Genomic DNA, 21041 nt, shown 5'->3' with positions numbered 1-21041 from the left:
CAAGAATGCAAGTGATTCATCTCCCTGTAAGGAAAAGTGCTGGCAATAAAACATTCCCCATTCCCCTTTTTTCACATGCAAAATACTCTTACTGCTCAAAACAAGCAGATCTTTTTACTCAGAACAAAGTGTTACGCTATTAATTGCATGACAACTAGAATTCTTAAAATACCCTTAAGCTCTATTCTTAGAAGAAAGAAATATTACCAGCAGAGGCCTTGAAAGCGATGAGATGTAAATTACAAGTGCTAGTAAAGCACAATGAAATGGTACCTTGCCTCATATCCTTCATACTGTTACCTCACTCTCAGCAGGACCAAATTCCAGCAGTTTTCCCTTTGCGCTTTGTGTCACGGATATTTTAAGAACACTTCAGGGAAATGCAAGATAATTTCAGGGGTGAAACGTGTTATTTACTGGAACGAGGACAGCACAGGAGCTGAATGGTCTATTCAGTGAGGGGAGTTTAACATCCCAGTTCGTCCCCCATGGCAGTGCTGGTGCAGCAGGACAGGCGCATGCCTTGGTGCCGCTTCGTAAACTCCCGGGGGAACCTGCCATGGCCACGTTCCCTGCGCATGGTCACCTCGCCTGCACCGTGCCCGTCTCGCCTCTCTTCTGCCACGGCGCTCCAGCGAGCGAAGGTTTTCACACGCTCATCAAGCGGAGAGGCTGGCGTTCCGCACACTCCTCCTCAGGAAGCCAGAGGGCTTATTTATACTTTGACAGCAAAAAAAGGTACTTTGGGATTAAATATGCATTTTTATATCTGGGAAAGCAGGATACATTTTTTCTGGGAGTCTTCTTTTAAAAGCTGCAGTATTAGCAAAAAACTGCATTGCTGTTTGTCATGGCTTTGGCGTCGCTCCTGGCTGGGCCAGGAAACAGCGTGTACAAAAGTATAATTTCCCACATTTCAGCAGTGTCCCTGCAGCCTTGCTCACGCTCAGTCAGTGACACACAGGTAGGACCAATAACACTTGCATCTGATATCTTCCAGACTTACCAAGGACCGGCTGCTTTCAAGTACCCTTTACCACCTATTTTCTCTGCCAGCTAGTCTCTGACAAGGCCACTCACGACTCTCATCCTGGTGGCCGGGGTCATGGGATTGCAGTCCCAGCAACAAACCAGGACTCGTTCAAACAGCCTGAAGAAACTGTAAAATCTCCTGTAGATCAGCTGTCAGCACCCAGTATGCGCAGAGCGAAAGGAGTTGTATAAGTCATATCCTGCAGACAGCTGGAGGAGGATAAGCTTCAGCACCCCCAGAGGCAGGTACACAGCCCATTTTTGGTGGCCATCCACCATGGATGCCACCAGAAATTACCAACTTAAGAAAAGTACTCAAAAAATATGAGGTGAAAAAGTGTTCATCCAAATCCAGACATCCCTGAGAGCAAGATGGAGTGGGAACTTCTCCAAGACTGACCAAAGATTTCATCCGCCATCTAAACATAAAATAATGAAAAATGTGTAATGTCTTCGTATGCCAAACCATTTGCATCTGCTGGCCATAGCTCAAAGAACTGCAAGCTATGTTAACACAAATGGATACATCTTCCTGCTTCATATGCAGCCCAAGATGGAGGAACACTCTTGAATCTCTCATGCTTACTAGTCTTCACAGTTTCTAATCAGAAACCAATGAATAACTTCTACAGTGTATGAATTAATCTTTGGTCTTGGCTAAAATCCCTTCGGAATCTCCTCCATGTTTGATGGTTGAAGCACATTTGGTCAGTAGCTCCATATTTTTCTGGGTGAAGCTCCAAGTCTGAAACAAGTGATCAGCAGCTGGGCTGCTGTACTTTAACTGCATTTTACGATCTGGCCCATACATCAGAATTGTTACGTAAGAACTTAGCAATAACTGTGCCCTGTCTTCTTAATAATATTTCACTTTATATTTTCAAAACATTGTGCTTAGCTAATCATTCATCTCTAATAGGCAGGGAATCTATCTGCACCTCTAGTAATAGAATTTTTGCAGTTATTGTATTTCAGAGATTCACCTCCTTTCATATAATGGTGTCTCTTTTTCTAGTATTCATTTCATTGAAAAATCCAAGATCTCTTTTTTAAAAGTAACATTAAGTGATAATGATCTCTTAAAAATTTGAACAGCTGCATTATATTGGTGTATCAGCTGGTAATTATTATGCCTTTGCATTCCTCAGGCCCAAATAAAACAGCAGAGCATATTTTGTCTTGGTTCATATTGAACAAATACAATCTAAGAGGTGTAGAAGAGCCATTTAACTTGCTCTTCTATGTCCTGAAGTTTTATAGAAATGAATCCGAATTATTCTTAGCTTTGTAACAGGGGTAACAAAGCATAAAGCTGACTGTGAAATAGTGTCAACCGAAGGTGTATTTTTTTCCAATCCACTTCTTTTTCAATAGTTTCTTTCTTTCCTTCCCCTTTCTTCATTTGCAAGAATTTCCCCCCAGCAATTCTGTGAGGCATTTATTTATTTTTTGGAGTGCTGTGCTTTCTTACACATCTTGTGAACACAAAGAAAAGCACTGCTCACAGCAGTCCAAAATGTCACAGCCTGTCATGCTGTCAGATAAGATGTCACATCATACAGCTTGTCATCTGAAAGCACCAGGTTATGGACAGATGTCATTTTCTGAATCCAGCTGAACTACTGCAAGAGGATGACCTTTGTCACCATCCCCTCTGGCGCACTGACGTGCCAGCATGGCTACGCTACTTGTGTGAACCCTTCCTTGCCCATTCCAGGCAAGAGCAATGGGATTATTATGAACAATTTAAGTATGAAGTCTTTGCTAACCTGTTTCATTGCAAGTCTGTGGAAAGCTCATCATGACCAGCTCTGCCAAGAGAGCTGACAGGGAAGGAACAGCAAGAAATGTAAATGCAGTGACTTCACAGAATCACAGAATGGTAGGGGTTGGAAGGGACCTCAAAATCATCTGGTCCAACCCCCCTGCCAAGGCAGGATCACCCAGGGCAGGTTGCACAGGAACGTGTCCAGTCGGGTTTTGAAGGTCTCCAGAGAAGGACACTCCACAACCTCTCTGGGCAGCCTGTTCCAGTGCTCCGTCACCCTCACAGTAAAGAAGTTTTTCCTCACATTGAGGTGGAACTTCCTGTGCTGCAGTTTATGCCCATTGCCCCTTGTCCTATCACTGGGCACTACTGACAGCCACCCTTCAGATATTTATAGACATTGATAAGGTCCCCTCTCAGCCTTCTCTTCTCCAGACTAAACAGCCCCAGTTCTCTCAGCCTTTCCTCATACGAGAGATGTTCCAGTCCCTTAATCATCTTCGTAGCCCTCCGTTGGACTCTCTCCAAAAGTTCCCTGTGTCTCTTGAACTGAGGAGCCCAGAACTGGACACAATACTCCAGATGAGACCTCACCAGCGCAAAGTAGAGGGGGAAGATAACCTCTCTCGACCTGCTGGTCACACTCTTCTTAATGCACCCCAGGATACCATTGGCCCTCTTGGCCACCAGGGCACATTGCTGTCCCATGGATAACTTATTGTCTACCAGGACTCCAAGGTCCTTCTCCATGGAGCTGCTTTCCACCAGGTCAACCCTCAACCTGTACTGGTGCATGGGGTTGTTCCTCCCCAGGTGCAGAACTCTTACATTGGTCCCTGTTACATTTCATGAGGTTCCCCCCCCGCCCAACTCTCCAGTCTGTCCAGATCCTGTTGAATGGCAGCACAGCCTCCTGGTGTATCAGCCACTCCTCCTAGTTTTGTATCATCAGCAAACTTGCTGAGGGTACATTCCAACCCTTCATCTAGGTCATTGATGAAGATGTTGAACAAAACCAGACCCAGTACTGATCCCTGGGGAACACCACTATCTACAGGCCTCCAACTGGACTCTGCGCCGCTGACCACAACCCTTTGAGCTCTGTTGCTTAGCCAGTTCTCAATCCATCTCATGGTCCACTCATCCAACCCATACTTCCTGAGCTTCACTATGAGGATGTTATGGGAGACAGTGTCAAAAGCCTTACTGAAGTCAAGGTAAACCACATCCACTGCTCTCCCTTCATCTACCCAGCTAGTAACTCCATCATAGAAGGCTGACTTCTTCCTTCTAGCACCCTGGCTGCAGTGTGCATCTCTGTCCCTGCCCTTATGATCACTCATCTATAACCCCAACGCATCTCCATTGCTCTGCAGCAAGATTTCATTTTTGCATCAAAATGTCCTTTAAATTTCCCCAGCACCTTTTGCCATGTGCAAAACAGAATATAATACAGCTGATAATAACAGTCACCACTACATACCAAGATAATTATTTCTTGGTCAAAGGAATAGGCGTGCACAAATTTTCTATCAACGTTTCTTTCAAAGCTATTGTGATCTGGGGAGCCGAAGTGATTCTGCCTTACATTATGCCTACAGGACATTCTGTTTTATTGGCACTATCCCCACCACTATCGTTAAGATTATGTCAGTGTTTCCACTAAGCACTGTGTCTCTGAGGAGCTTATGGGAACTAAGCTGTCAGAATTCATTCTGGGCTCAAACTTCACATATTGTAAATTCCCAGTGATGGACATTTCCTTTCTTTGAAAAACATCAAGTTAATTGATATTGCAATATGTACAATATAGCATTCAGAAAAGAATTTGGTTTTATATTGCGCTATTCAAAATGTCGCAGGTAATTTATTGCAACCAGAAAATTTTGGTCGTAAGTGGACACTAAGGCAAAAAAACCACCAACCACAAACCAAAACAAATGAAAACAAAAAGTTTCGTAATTGTGTTTTCTGACCTGCATGCCAAGACACAAAAGATACTTCTGCGATGTAGCTGGACTGTCTCGGGGTGCTGAGGTTTTGCTTTGTGCTTGACAAGGCTTGCCACATGGAACTACTTATTTTGGAGGAGAGTCTTGCTCGACTCTTTTTATAATGATGCTTCTGGAGGCAGAACACATGTAATGGCTTACGTGACATCAACCTTTGCCATGAAAGATATGGCACTGCTCCCACAAACCTTCTGCAGGACTCTGTGAGCCCCAGAACAAAACCAAATAAAACATGACTTTTGCTGTGGCTGACAAGAGGATTTATTTATCAACAGCTCCATTGTCATTAAAGAATTGGTGTGAAATGCCACAGACACAGGGAGATTCTTTGTGTTAAGACCCATCATCCTGGGGCAAAAAACAGAGAAGCAAATATCTGTTCTGGGTGTGTGGGTCCATCTTTATCCATCTACTGTTTTCAGTAGGAACTGTGTGTGCCACAGCCTGGAAACTTCTACAGATGGCAAGCTGAAGAGCAGCACAGCCAGGGAGCTGCGTATAAAATACGTGTATTTCCGTATACTTAGTCAGCTCTCTTGGAATTTTCTGCTTTAGGAGAAAAAGCTTCAGTCTTTTAATATTATTCTTCCATGGGAAGGGAAAAGAACAGATATTTGGGGGAAGATACTGGAATAACCATCAATTTAACCTGTTAACATTTTTTCATGGAGATGTTCCCATCAAAGCATGTGCAGGACTGTGTCTACCTACTCACCCCTTTCTCAGACTTTTGTGTTGTGTTTAAGGATAGGATCACATTAATCCAGGAAGCAGCCAGGGAAGGGATCTGTCTGCACAGGAAATGTGGAAGACAATATTAAGAACATCTCTTCCAGACAATGATGTTGTGAGGGGACATGCTGCTTTGCCACGCAGGGAGTTTGGAGGATAGTGCTGTTGCCCTCAGAGCAGCTGGCGCAGGGGTTGCAGGTCAGGCAGCCTCGGTGTTCCCAGGGCAAACTGGTTAGCTCAATGGGTGGCAGCAACACCTGCAACTGGGAAAAGCACCAGTGATGAAAGAAACCTTCACACTGGGTTCCCCACCACTGCTATCATTAGTGGAGCTGCCCCAGTGAGGGGAAACCAGGAAACATAGCTATAAAGGAGCATAGGCAGAGACCCATGCTGCCGACCTAACTATTAGCAGTGAATTACGGGCTGACAAACTTCTGATGTTGGTTGTCCTCTCTATAAAACACATCTCGTACACAATTTTTAAAATTTCCCCTTATTGCAATGACAACCCAGTTATTCCTTCCTTTCAGTGTACAAACGTTTCTGTACTGAGGTAATTTAACACAAACAGTAGGGGGGAAACCAAGAATCTATGGTGGAGTATTACCCAAGTTATAAAAGCAGTTTATTGCTCTATTGTGTGTCTAAAATTTCTGGAACATTGTAGCAGATGTATTTTATAGAGAAATGACAACACGTTTTAATGAAATCCAGGTTTAGATTCTGGCAACATTTCTTCCTTAATTTTATATTTTGTAACTGAGTCTACTACCCCACCAGGAAAAATCAATAGAATATTTAGTACATCTCACCATCACACCTTCACGTGTATTTGTATAGAGAAGAAAATAACTCTACATGACAGACCAGGACTTACTTTTTCTTTACTTTAAACTGAATTCTGTCTTCCTCTGCTGACAAGTTCCAGTTTGTTCTGGTCTCTTCCAGGTGAAATTCAAGCAGTCATTACAATTTTTGCTGGACCTCTTCTTGCATAACACGTACTCTCTTGTTGATTTATCCAGCAAACAGTTTTGTGTTGGGTCAGCCTGAAGCGCTGTGGAGCTGCTCTCCAGCTGCCTCCTCACACTGTTCAGGGGACACAGGCAGGGCCACATCCTGTGTCCCTCATCGGTGCCCACTGCGGGGAGCAGTACCCTAAGGAAAAAAAGAAAGAGCCCTGCTGTTCCCAGTCCCTGTGCCCAGGCCTGCTGCAGAGCGCAGGAGCACTGTGGACATCCGTCCAAATCCCTCACATACCCAGAGGTATCAGGTGCAATTTAGCCACCCATATCAGTTTGCCTCAGCTGACTATGGATAAATCATAGTTTAAAAAAAAATTACTGCTCTGTAAAATATATTTGCTTTATGAGAATATTTCTGATACAGGAGTAAGCATCTCTGCCAAATTGTTCATCTTTCTCAAAAGTATGTGGATGCTGCAGGTTTTCAGACAAACCACTGTAGGTATTTAAAAGGAACAAAAAATAATAGAAATATGAGTGATAACGCTCATCATCCTAATATATTATTCCTGGAAATATTTTTCTGAAACTGGAAAAAAAAGCATCCTGAGGATGCTCTTTCAGGAAACACCTGATGTGGAATTGTTCCATCCGAATGGCAGAATTACAGCATCTGGCAACATCACAACCAACTTTAAACAAGGTCTTAGACTGGCAAGTGTGAGGCAGCTTGTTTACGAGGCACACCAGCGGCTCTGCCTTGCATACAAAACCTGGGTCTCGGAGCGCGCGCGCGGCTGTGCAGACTGATCGCTGCTACTGTCAAGTTAATGTTTAAGTAACAATTTTGCAATATTGTATATTAGTAAATTATCTTCAAAGCATTTTTATTAACTTGTGGTCCTTCTGATGACTCTAGAGGGAAAGAAGAAGAAAACATATATGTAATCTATACATACGTATATATAGATTCCTCCCAGAGAGTCGAGTCTTGGTGCTCCTGAATTAGGATACTGCCTCAGGGCCTCCACACGCTTTAACATATACAGTGACAGAGTCATCTTATATATCGCAAAGGAACAGTTCACTCCTGCTAGTCTTTACCACACTGACTCATTCACCTGCTGGCTCACGTGCACATTGAGTAGGACCAAGAGAAGCCCAACGGTTATGGTGCATTCTGTGAGCCCAAATCATCTCAGTTCAAAACAGGACAATGAACAAGAACTGCAGCTTAAATTAAAGCAGTGTAATTGCCTAGCAGCACTATAGGCTTCTTGAAATCTATGCTACCTTTGGTACAAACTACAGGAAATTAAAACACTGTAATGAAATCTACTGCACGTGAAGTATTCGTAACATAAAACCGATATGTGATGTTACTGTGACACGAAATGTAGGAAATACCAGCAATCATATTTGTGAAGAAAATGAGACGGTGTTCTTACACAACCAGTTAAAGCCAGTTTGCAGTAGCAGCTCCATCCAGTTTGAGACTTTGTTCACTAGGCTGATTGTAAAAATGTTTCAAAGATAGTTGTGGTGTTGCCAGAACAGGGTAGTTGAACCTTCCACGGTCAAGATACAGACCAAGTCCTCTAGCAAACAAGATTTATGGGATACACATACAACCATGCAAAATTAAGGAGGGGTACATAGTCCTGGTTAGGAAGAACTCACAAATGCAGCCAATAACCCAGAAGTCCTGGGAGCCTTGGGAAGCTGAAAACAGCATGCTGCAAAGAGTGAAGCTAATTCAGCTTCTTTGAACTGAGAGTCAATAAACTCATGGGTCTGAAATGTTCAGAGTTCCTTGTTCTGGTCACCTGTTAAAATTTTTGTAGTTCCTTGGGGGTTTACCTCAATGGTTGATATCCCAGGCCCAGCTGTCCTTTTCCTTTCTGTATCTTCCCAAGGACACTTTTTAATTTACATCATCTTCTCTGTTCTGCTTAGAAAGTTTTAAGTCACACAGTATCAGCTGCTCCTTTTGTTTTTCCCCTTGCAATCACAATTTACTTATGGTAAGAGTTTCATAGGCCAACAGGCTACTTGACCCACAGTGCTCGTCTCTAAAAGGCTGTGGCAGCTTTGCCCAATCCCATATCCTAATGGCACCAACACACCATCTCATCCGTATCTTTCCTAGATGCTCCAATAAACAATTAAAAGTTTACTATTTAAATAACCACTTAAATAGGAATGTGTGTTAACAATTCTTAAAGAGGCAATTCATACTTCTGAGACCACTTGTCTCGGTTCTCTACAGGCATTCATATCTGAAAATGTTTGATTCATACTTTGGGTACCTCCTTTACAACAATAAAGGCTAGAGATTTACTTGTTTATAGAGTCTTACTCTGCCTCACTACCTCAGTGAGGAGCTTTCATTTTCTCTATAGCATATGCTATACATACATGTTTGCACATATATACACTGTTTGCACAGAACACAGTGTCCCTGATGAGTAGAGGGACCCCTCAAACCCAAAACCTAAGAAAATGTGAAGGGAGGGTGAAGCCATCAACCATCCCACTGCCATTGAAGGGACAGACCCTATTCCATTCCTACTCTCTCCCCGCTGTCTCCCAGCTACTCCTGGGCATGTGCTTCCACCACTCGTCTTGCACCAGGTCTAGCAATCACAGAATTAGTTTAGAAAGTGACAAATGCTATAAATTGACAGAAAAATAGCCCCTAACTGGATAGTTTTATCTTAAATTAGGGAATGTAACCTATTCTTGGAAGCATTTAGTGAGGGCCACACCTGGCAGAAGGGAGGGGAAAAAACCCTCAGGTGACCTGCAAGGGCAGGCAGCGGGGAGCTAAATCCCCCACCTTTGGCAAGAGTGAGCTGTTAGACTAACTCAGGTACACGTGGGACCTCAGCCTGAATGGCTGGGACTCCAGTTTACTGTGTTATGCCTTGTTTCACCAGACAGCACTGACTCCAGTAAAACCTGCATCCTGCAGTCCAGGTTACAGAGAACGTAATTGCATTTGCATTTCCACATAATTTCCAACTTTCTCTTCCAAATATGTAACATAAGAATCTAAGATTTTAGACTGAAAATAAATTATGACTATTAATACGGTTCATGACTAATAAATTAAGTCACGCTTGAATTTACCTAAAACTCAAGCACACTAGGTAATTTTTCACATAAGTAAAGCACTGAAAAAGTTCTAGCAGAAGGAACTACTTAGATTCATAATAGAACAGTGCTTTATTTGTTACAGCTGTTCCTTTATGACACCTGATCCTAGACATAAATTCCTTTGTTTTGAAAATGGCAGTTCGCATACTGAGCCCAAAGCGTGTATTATCAGGGCAGATATAATTAATTTTAGCAGTGTAATAAACTGTATCATTGCCTGGGAAATCAAATCCTGCAAATGGTGGCAGGGCTGAGTCATTCCCTTTGGTAATAAAATGATGATATGCCATAAGTTATTGTAGATTAAAAACTGAACAATACTATCCAGGCTACCGCAAAAGGAAATTAATAAAAACTGAGGGTGAACTCTAACAGGTTGTTGGTTCTCTTGTCTTGTATTAGGTGTGCCACAAATCAGCTTTTAAAACCAAATGCTGCTGGTTGTATTAGAGGTGAACTGCAAGAGCTTTTTTCTTTTTTATATAGTATGGACTTATAACCCTTTTTCTTCTTTGTGATGCACAAAGAAACAGCACAGGTGAATATATTTTTATAATTTTTTTCTCCCCTACATATTTTTTTAATAAATAATACATTGGAAACATGTATCTACAGTGATTGGAAATATGAAATCATACCGCAACATCACCCTTAAAGCACAGGTATTTCAGCAGTTATAACATCTCAACAAGCATATGCTTTTTTCATGGTACAGAATTTATTGTTATTTATTTCTCTCCGATACTAGACTTATACTTGGGAAAGCAACCCACCACAGATGTAAATTCAGCTTGAATCTCCTTACTCTGAGAAGTCCATTGCAGAATGGGGACCTTGAGACACAGCTTCAGTGGCACAAAGTTCTGTGCTGTACTCCGCTGCAGGCATCAGCAGAAAATTGTATGATCAGTATAGGAATGCTATAATAATGTAGCATCAAATAGAGCTTAATGGGATGGTTAAGGGATGGGAGCATCTGTCATATGAGGACAGGCTGAGCGAGCTGCGACTGTCCAGCCTTAAGAGAGACAGCTCAGGAGGATCCTATCATGCTGTATAAATACCTGACAGGAAGGAGTAAAGACAACAGAGCCGGGCTTCTCAGCGGTGCCCAGCAATAGAACGGCAAAGGGCATGTACTGAGATACCAGAAATTTAATTTGAACATAGGAAGAAAAATAAAATTTTTTTTTTTTTAACTGTGAGGGTGACTGGAGCAGGTTGCCCAGAGAGGTGTCCATCCTCCAACATAGCCAAAACCCATCCAGACCTGGCCCTGAGCAACCATCCTCTGCTGATCCTGCTTTGAGCAGGCATTTGGATTAGGCAGTCTCCTCCAGAGCTCCCTTCCAACCTCAGCAATTCTATGAGTCTCTGATTTTGCACCTGCAAGCACATATATTTCTGCATCATTTAACATTAAAATTTAATTGTTTTACTTTTGAAATGAGAAATAAATTCACAGCACTTGAGGAAATAAGTGTTAATTCTGTGAAAACAAATTAACAACCCCTTTCCACCATTCTAGTATGAATAACGAACAACTCTCTCAACATGTAAAAAAAGTTATCACATCAGAAACACAGCACGCTCTCCTACTTATTTTGTATGACACAACCACAGACTCAAATTTAACCTAATACAAGATTCTATTCTTGGCAAAACAAGACCATAAATGGAAAGCATATGCATTTGATCTTTCCCAAATGTAATACTATGGGAAGCTAAATTCTAAACATGACTTACCCCTCTCTAATTTATTTTAATCTACTGTTAGTTACAGTGGTTGATTGCATTATTTATCTGTGTTAGACATCTGTTTACATTTGTCTCCATATAGAAGGAAGTGGCTTTTTCCATGAGGCATCAATATTAGCAGCTTATTGAAAGCTTTTCTAAGTCTTAGAAAACACAGGCAGTGAGTCACAGAATACGCGAGCACTGCACGGAGCCGGACAAGGAGAGACATCTCCGGCGGCACATCCTAACCCCTGCCAAATCAGGGTCTGAAGAGCGCAGAACTCCGCTCAGACACGCGACTCTATCCCAGACGTTTACAGGTTTTAGGCAGAATCACGTAAAGACCTGTCAGACAACGACTAGTCACCACGCTGCCGCGGGATAAGGGCAGACCTAGCAGAGCCTCGGCTAGAACAGGGTGCCCAGACCGGACTCGGCAGCCCGCGGCCGCACCGCTCCCGCCGGCTGCTGCTTCGTGGCGATGCGGGGGCAGGATGTGGGGTCAAGCCGCCAGGCCCGCGGGCACCACCACCCCTCCTGCGGGCAAGAAGCTGATGGCCGCTCCCAGGCAGCGCCCACCACTCCTCGCCTCAGGATCCACCGTCCCCACACCTCCCCCGCGCTGTCCGCGCGCATGCGCTGCGCACCCCTGCCTCCGCCTCACCTGGGGCCTGCGCGCGCCCGGCCCCGCCCCGCTGTGGCCGTACCGCCCCCTCTCTCCTCTCGCGAGATCTGAGGCGTCCGGCGGGACATCCGGGGCAGTTGGTTGTTTGCGTGGTGGGGTAAGATGGCGGTGGAGTCGCGTGTCACGCAGGAGGAGATTAAGAAGGAGCCGGAGAAGCCGATCGACCGGGAAAAGGTGCTGGGGATGGCGTTATGCGTCCTCTTACTGGGCGCGGCGGTGCAGGCCCCGCGGGAGTGGGGGAGGGTGTGGTGGTGTGGTGTGTACGGCACGGCGAGGCTTCGGGCCGGGGGAAGGTGGGGGGGCGCGGTTGTGGAGGGTGAGCGGCCCCTCATCCCTGCCTCGCCCCACAGACGTGCCCGCTGCTGCTTCGTGTCTTCACCACCAACAACGGCCGGCACCACCGCATGGACGAGTTCTCTCGCGGCAACGTGCCCTCCAGCGAGCTGCAGATCTACACCTGGTGAGTGCGCGGCGGCGGCCCGGGCCCCTCCGCCCGGCCCTCGGGCATGGAGGCGAGCGGCGCCCGGCGGAGGAGGCTCCGGGCGGTATCGGGGAGCTTGTCTGGCTTGAACGCCTCTTCTGATGCTCGGCTGCAAGAGCGAGTTCGGCCGGCCTTGTTGAAAGCGGGAAGCGCCGGGAGGTTTTCGTGGGTGCAGCTCCGCCGGGGAAGGCAGCTGCCGCCTGTAGCCACGGCGGCTTGGACGTGGTGTCCGTGCACGCCTGACTTCAGCCAAGCGCCGATGGCTGCACACTGAAACTTAGTGTAACTGAATCGCCCCGTTAGCAATGCATGTAATCGGAGGCCTGTGCTGTGGTGTGTCTTTGGTTAGCACAACGAATCTATTCAACACAGAGGTTCTCTTTTACTAATGGTTAAATTTTGTTCCAACAGACCCTTTTTTTCAGTAGAGAAGTAGTTGTCCCAGAAGGTTTGAACTGTTGTGTGAACCCTGTGTTGGCTTAAGTCAGAGCCTTTTGAGGGTGGAATAGTGTGTTTCTTTTTGTACGGTCAGGTAGTAGTGCTTTAAGAGAGAGCTGCTTTTTATTGCCTTCAAATTTAGGTTGGAGAACTGCTTTGGTCTGCATTGCAAGAACACTAGCTTTTGTTTATAGTATGTTGAAGAATGCTTTTGAAAGTGAATTATGCTAGTTTTTACATCTTATTTTTCCCTCAAGGTGTCTGTTAGGGTTATAGCTTGGACTTATTCAACCATACAACATACATTTTTGTGACTAGCAAACCATACAGTTCTAATTTATTTCTTAATGGGATTTATGGACTCAGTCCAGGCTATTGATGATGTCTGAGCTGTTTGCCATCTGCGGAAGTCAGAATGGGCATTGTCTGTCCACACACTGCTCTTTGGTTGCTGAAAGCTTGGAGTGAGTGTACAGTCTGTATTATTAGACCCATTTAGTTGTGATGATTGAGTCCTTTTGTTCTCGAGATTCTAGAATGGAGCTTTGGCCCTGGTCTGGTTGAAGGCTGGGAAAAGGAGTAGTGCTGTAATGGAAATATTGATGGAAATGGAAAACTCCATCATTATTTTTTTCTTTTCTTACATTTCTTCTAATATTCCAGAAAGTATTTTAACATAGGTCTCAACTTAAGTGAGGAAAGTCTTACACTGTCAGTGTATAAATGCATTAATGCATTTAAAATAAAAATAGGCCCCCACTGTTTAAATGGTAACTCTTCTGAGAGACCTGGAAAAGCAGATGTTGAAATGTATATGGATGTGAAGAGATTGGTCTTATATTGCAGTAAGTTGGCAGCTAGTTAGAGGCTGCATTTGCACTAGACCATGTTGCCTCCAGTGTACAGTAAGTGGTGAATTCTCCCAGGTATTATAATCAATAACTAAAGCAACTTCTTGTCACTTGATCATTAGATCAAATTGTATTGTTTGGAATGTCGTGTAGCTGTGAAATCAATGCCTCACTATGTAACTGAAATGTAAGATCTTAGTCATCTTCAGGTGTTGACAGAAAGTATGCAAATACAAGGAAATGCATGGTTAAGTTGTAGCAATATATTGCTTCCCAAAACCCATCCATCTTAAATGGGTTTTGAGAAGCCTTTTCTGTTGTTGTTGCTTTTAAGAACATGAACCACTTTGGTTTGTTTGTTGGATCTAGGATGGATGCAACTCTGAAAGAGCTGACCAGCTTAGTGAAAGAAGTCTACCCAGAAGCACGGAAGAAGGGCACACACTTCAATTTTGCAATTGTTTTTACCGACCTCAAGAGGCCTGGATATAGGTAAATGGCATTTCTTCTCTGAGTTAATAGAAGGATTCAGGCACTAGAGCAGTAAATTATTTTTTGTTCACACTGATCTTTACAGTCTAGAACCCACAAATAAAATTCCTGAAGCTCTTGATAACAGACTATTTGATGACCACCACAAACTCTAAATTTTGCTTGGTGACCGTCATTGTTAATGTGTTCCCAAAACAATGAACTTGTGTGCTTGAAGGCTGTGGTCACTGTATTGGTGACCTACAGCTTGAGATGAAGCTTTGTTTCTGGTGGTAGAAGGTGTGGTAGGTCTTGTATCTGAGAAGGCATTTGAGTTTTAGCGGTGATCTATGCAAGTATCCATCTTCCAAAATTGTATGAGCTAATCTTTGTCAGCAACCAGTGGATATATCCTGCTCTGTAATCTGTGGGGTCTTGTTCTGTGTGTGTATGGAAGGGGGAAGGGCTTCTCTCTGGTATTTAACTTAATACAGTAGAAGGTTTCCCCACTTCTCTGCCCCATCAGAAAGAGGATTTGGTGTAGCTTTTCTCGGTGTACCTGGTACTGGAGAGAAAAAAACCAGCATCCTATGTATGTAGCTAAATGCTGAATGTAGCGAAGGGGATGGCGTGGGAAGGTTGTTGTGACCCAATACTGTTCCTGCTTTGGACATCCAGAGAGATTTGCCTGTGATACCTAACTTGCCTTTCCTCTCCTGCACGCAGGGTGAAGGAGATCGGCAGTACCATGTCGGGCAGGAAGGGCACAGATGATTCCATGACATTGCAGTCACAGAAATTCCAGATAGGAGACTACTTGGATATAGCAATTACTCCTCCGAATCGTGCACCGCCCCCATCAAGCCGCATGAGACCATACTAAACTAATGCTGCTTTGTATGATTACATCTTCTGTTTGTTCCTACTTGCTGTTCTAAAGCAGGCTTATTTTTTTTTTGCTTTTGTTGCTAAGCAAGAACACCTGAAGACAAAGCTAAGCATCAGAAATTCAAGTTAACTTTTAGTTTATTTGTTTAGAAGGAACACTTATCTTTAGTAGTGCCATTTTCCTATCCCTGGTTATTACAGCTTGAACAGTAACTCAGTGTGTCCAGTGTTTCAAGATTTCCATAAAACACGACCAGAAGGATTACAGGTGTCCTGTAGTTCTGTCTTGTTTAGAATAAAGATTGATGTTATTAATCTTTTGATAGTGTGGTGGTGTCTGGTTTTGTTTTGTGGTTTGTTTCTTTTTTTTCAAGTGGATTTCTGCAGAGAAATTCAGAAGTTGGCTTTTAAGCAGAAGTTGAAATTTAAAGGAGGGCGAAAGCCTTTATCTGACAACTTCTGGGCTTGATGAGTAGAGGTAGGTGGCCTAATGGGGATTCCTTGCAAAGAAGGATTTCTTAAACCACCGCTGGCTGGATTTTGGAGGATGAGCACGTGGTCAAAGGCAGGCAAGTTCATGTTACGCTCCCTGCTGACATAGATACTTTGACAGGGAAGGCCAGAGAGGAGCTGTGTAAGGCTGCCTGTCCTGCAGGATGGTGAGGTGAGTAAGGGCAGACTGCTACGGCTTCCGGGGGCTGCTCTGTCTTATGCAGATGATGCCGATCCATGGGTGAGGAGTGGTCTTGGTGACACCACTGAGGAGGAACTGCTGGCCTTACCAGAGGAAGATGCAGTTTCAGCACACTTGCACATCAGCTGTACTTGAGTTCTGAAGGAACTATCGTGTTTAAAAACAGAAGGCAAAATGCTCTCTTTGAAGGACTTTTCTTAGAACTGTGGTCTCCAGACTTTTTTGATTGCATGCCCCTATCGGTAAAACATTTTTGAGCATGGACCCCCAAAATTGTTTATAAATTATATACATCTACTACTGTATTACACAAAAATATGTGCAAAACGAAAGGTGAAATACTTGAAAAAATGTTTAAAAATTGTATTTATTAATGGTACAAAAATACTTTCTTCCTGCACCCCACTTGTGTGTGTACCACTTTGGAGATAATCTTCCTTTGGATTGTCTTGCACAACCCCCTTTGGAGACCTCTGTCTTGGAAGATGGGAATATCTGCAGAGACCTGACCAGAAGAAATCTGGTGTTTTCAGATCGCGGTCGACTAAAGAGTGGACAGAACTATTTCCTAATGAAGATACAGGGGCAGGGGCTCTGCCCAGAGATGCTCTTGCCTGCAGTTCAGGTGGACCGAGAGGAGGTGAGGCAGCAAGTCTGCGCTGTGGCAGTACGTGTGGGAGTCCTGACCCTGACCACCCAGTTCTTGGCCAAGCGAACCTGTGGGGTGGAGGCAGCTGGCTTGCCTACCTAGGTCTGCTAGGTTGTTGACCGCAAGCAATATATTGTCAGCACACACTGACCAAGAGGAAAACACCCAATTCTGGCTTCCAGAACTCTAGTGTAGCCTCCTTCCCTGAGTTATCTTCATCTAATGGATACATTCAATTTTGGACCCTACACAGATGAGTCTGAGCTGGGTAAATCTTGCTGCTTAGCTCTCAGATGACTTTTCACAAATACTTGTGGCTTGTACTGAGCACCAGTTTCTCAATGTACTGTAACCCTTGGGTGTAAGGGCAAAGCCAAAGAGTGGTGAGGTATCAAGGTTCAAGGCTGTTGTGTGTTAAAAGTTACTGATGAAGTTGGAGGTTGTTGGGGCTGTCTGGCAGCCAGCTTCCAGAGGCTCAAAATAGAGGAAGGGGTAGCTAAGGGGTCTTGGTTGTCCGTGGGCGAGCTGGAAGGCTGCGTGATGGGTACTACTCTCTGGGAAGCAGCTGATGTTACCTGCTACCTTCTTAAGGAGAGGAGAGAAAAAAGGGGTGACCCATCTCCTGGCAAATGAGCACAACACTGGAGGATGGGATCTGTGGCTTCCCATAGCTCAGTGCTTGCAAGTTTCTTCTGTCACTGCAGGGGGAGATCTTGAGACAGATCTGCCAGCAGGCTCCAGCCCTCCCTGGGCTGTTTGCCTCATGGCTGACCTTGAGCATTCAGCTGGTCCAGAGAGAGACAGGAGCCGCTTTTCTGTGTGTTGTGTCCCAGTGTGTTGGGAGAAAGGCAAGAGCAGAAGTAGAAGCTGTAGCTGCTCCTTAGGGCCTTCACCTTCTTCACCTAAGGCCTTAGAGAGCAGAGGCTAAGATTGAAGTATGTGTTCCTGTCAGCTGTGGACAAGGCATGCTTGCTTTCATGAGCTGTGATTTACATGTGTATATATATATATTTTTTTTCTCTCAGGAGTCCCTTGGTGGGGTGTAGCTTGAGGCATTTGAGGTCCAGTTCTGCCCATGGTTCACCTTCCTCTGTTCCCCTTCTCTGGCTTCCAAGTTAGGGAGTTGCAGTATCAGCCTTCATGAATGACCTCCATTTGCAGAGCCTCCTCCGAGTCACTTTTTTTTACCCTTAAGACCGAAGAGGTTAAAAATGTTCCCCACCCATTTTTTAAAGAGAGCTCAAGGAAAAACAATATAAGTGCTGCTTTATAAAGGACAGAGAGCCTGGCAGTGGCAATGGAGCTGGTCTAGCAGTGCCAGTGGTGGGACGGGTAGGATGTTTTGCCAGGGTGAAGGCAGCCACCTCTGGTGCGAGGAGGAGGCACTCGGGGATGCTGCTGTTGAGGAGCCTGGGTGATGTAACAGCTCAGTGACTTCTCTGTCACCAGGTGCAAGTTTGGTCAGGCATAGAACCTGCTTGCCACAGGGTATCACCCATGCTGCACAATGAGTGAGGCAAGTCCTGTGGTAACCAGCATGTAATTACAGAATTGCGCAGCCTCCCTCCAAAAGCAAGGACAGACCTGCTGCTAGAGGTATGCAGGAATATGGCCATTTCCTTGTTTTTGTGTCCTGTTTTTTGTTTTAGTTGCCTTTAAGGATAATTCTCAAAATTAAATGTAGTCAATATATAATACAAGAGCAGCAAGTGAGCCGGTGTCTGTCACTCAGCTGCTCTGGGAGGCAGCTTGGCTTTGCGGCTGGAATGGGAGACATGGCTCATTGAGGGCTTGTGCATACCCAGCCTGGGGCAGGTCTGTGAACACTTCGGAGAAAAAGAGGAACAACCTACTGGCTTTCTTTTGGTGGCCCGTAAAGCAAAATCACCAGGAAATGAACACGCAGAACTGCCTTCAGTAGCAAACTCTTCAGCTTGACTGCTTAGGTGTGGAGTTCATCTTCACATGACTGCCACGCAAGTATAAACCTCAGCTGACCTCTTCTGGGCTGCTTTGGGCCAAATGTCTCTAGAAAGAGATTTGCCCTCGACCACTTGCACTTCACACAGAAAGGTAATGTGGAAACAAAGAGAGTTTGACTTCCTGTACCTATTTTTATGGGAAAAAGACACTTGAGAGATCAGTGCAGCTCATGTTCCTTACATCAAAAATCTGCTATGCAATCAAGGCCAACAGCACCAACAGCAGCAGTTTTGAACTCTGGCATCTGGGTACAGCGAGAAGCCGTGAGAGCAGACAGCACAAGGGTACAACCATCCAGATGTTGCAAGAGGTGGAATGGTAAGTGAAAGTTGTCACTGTCCTACTGCACAGGAGAGAATTTACTCACAGGAATGAGCTTGTGTGTCTCTCTTCAAAGCTACTATAAAAGCTGAGGAAGGATGTCAGTCCCTAAAAGGAGCAAAATATGTACAGCACTGTGGTTTGGGGAAATTAAAACATGGTCACAAAACTCAACAGCAGTGTGCACTCTCGCATGCTCAGGAAGCAAAGTGGTGTGGGAAACACTATGCTCAGATCTCTCAATCCACAGGACTTGCTCTGTATGCAGCAGTTTCACGAGGAATTTTTGTCCCTCATCAAGGGAGCTCAGTGAGATCGGTTCTTCCCTTTTCTGATGCTTAAAGCACTAAGACACAACTGTTTCGTGTCTGCACTTCCACCAGCAACCATCCCACCAAAGCTCTTTCTCCCAGCTGTATAATGTGAAGAACTAGGAGGTTAGTTTTCAAAAAAGGGTTCCTGACGTTCTCATTGCTTAGAGGTAAACCCCATGCGTGACAGGCAGCTCTCACCCCCTACCCAGGCCCCTCCAGCGATAGCGTGCCTACCCGCCCTTGCAGGTGACCCTCCAGGTCTCACCTGGTCCCTGTCCTTCCTCAGAGAGGTTCAGTTTTTCTCTTTCATCGGTGAAAACAAACCTGGGCCCCTCGTGCAGGTCTCCAGTGCCTGTGAGCCCTGGCCCCTCCGGCTGCAGCAGTGAGCCGGGTGAGCTGGGCTCGCCTGGCAGGGCCAGGACCCTGCCTGTGGGGTGCAGCAGGGTGAACCGGACCCAGCTACAAAACTGAGGCAATTCTAATTTCTCTTTTTTTAGCCTTAGTAGCAGCTACCACAGGCTGCTTTGCTCCCATAGATACGGCTTAAAGTTTCTGTGTTCCTTCTGGTGTGCCTTTCCTGCTCATCCAGGTTTGTTTTTTTTCCTGAGGACACTCTGCTCTGCTTCCCCAAGCAGATTTTGTTCTTACAACTAATTTTTTTTTCTTTCTCCTCCTCATCCATCTAAACCAATGTTTTTTTCAATCTAATAAATTTAAAAAAGTGTATAAAAGAATGCCATTTTTTTCTCACACCAAGAACATCCCCTACCATTACCTTGTTACACTACATAAATATTGCTGCTGCTGCTGTTGATCATTAGCCAGGCTTTCATTTAACATGGCGGGGGGGGAAGAGTCCTCCTCCTTTGACATGCTCAGGCCTTAAACTAAGGCCTTTGTTTTCACAGTGCCCCTCTGATTTCATGCATGTGTGTGTGCACACATATGTATGTACAGGAACAGAGGCTACAGCGTCAGAAGAGCAGCCATCTCCTTCCCTGCAAGGGCAGCGTGACCCTTATAAAAGTTTTTCTGCTGCACTTTTGGGAGAGGCTGGCCGCATCTCTGGTGGAGGAACTGGTATCTGGGTTAAATCCCTCTCTAGTTAAGCAGCGAGGGCAAGGCTGGCATGCATACTTTGTCAGTAACCTGGGCTGCATCAGACACACTCCTCACTCCAGCACCGAATTCGCCGTCTCGCTGGAGCAGTTGTGGAGGCTTAAGTTTTGCTTTACAGCCCTGGTCAAAAGCAGAAACAGCTGTGATACAGCAGGAAAACACTAAGCGTTATCAGTAAGTTCTCACTCTTGTGATGAAAAGCATGGAAAAATGAGGTCTCAGAAACCCTGTTGTGTCAGAGCAAATGAATGACAACAGCTATGGTCATGTTCAAACAGGTGCCATAAATAATGCGACAGCTAAGACACAACCTGCAAAAACCAAAGTGATCCAATTACCTGCTGCTCTTTCTCAGTCCTTGTGTCCAGACATTACAGCAGATCAGCTGGGTTAAAAAAAAGCATCAGTTCCTGCGAGGAACAGGACCCAGAGGAATATGAACTGTAAAACACCCGTGTCATGTCGTGCACAGCAGGCCCCGTGCCCTGCCACAATAACCTGTCAGCGATGAGGAGGAGGTGCCTGGCTGCCATACCAGGGCAAGGCACTGGAGATGATAGATAAAAGATGGATAGGGGCTGGGGTGTTCAGGACCCTCCCTGGAGTATTTCCACACTCAAAGAACTGACAGGCTGAAGTAGAGACATCCTGGCCTGGCCCAAAAACTCGACCTCTTCAACACTCAGCAAGAAAATCCAGTGCACTCTGTGACAGCTTCAAGGGCACCCTTACTGCT

General features: G+C 45.0%; 1 protein-coding gene across 1 annotated transcript; it reads left to right on the top strand.

The window, feature by feature from the left end:
* Window positions 1-12198: 12198 nt before the first annotated feature.
* SAP18 (Sin3A associated protein 18) lies at window positions 12199-15886 on the top strand (the record flags this gene model as incomplete). The annotated part of the gene is made up of 4 exons (XM_082014101.1): window positions 12199-12270; window positions 12447-12556; window positions 14236-14358; window positions 15064-15886. 4 exons carry the CDS (start codon window positions 12199-12201, stop codon window positions 15218-15220), a joined length of 462 nt encoding a protein of 153 aa, XP_081870227.1. The 3' UTR covers window positions 15221-15886.
* Between the last annotated feature and the right edge of the window lie 5155 nt (window positions 15887-21041).

Source organism: Phaethon aethereus, assembly GCF_964289735.1.
Source record: "Phaethon aethereus genome assembly, chromosome: 1".
NCBI classification, from domain to species: Eukaryota; Metazoa; Chordata; class Aves; order Phaethontiformes; family Phaethontidae; genus Phaethon; species Phaethon aethereus.
The sequence above is the reverse complement of the archived record's forward strand: the minus strand, read 5'-3'. Positions and strand labels throughout refer to the sequence as shown.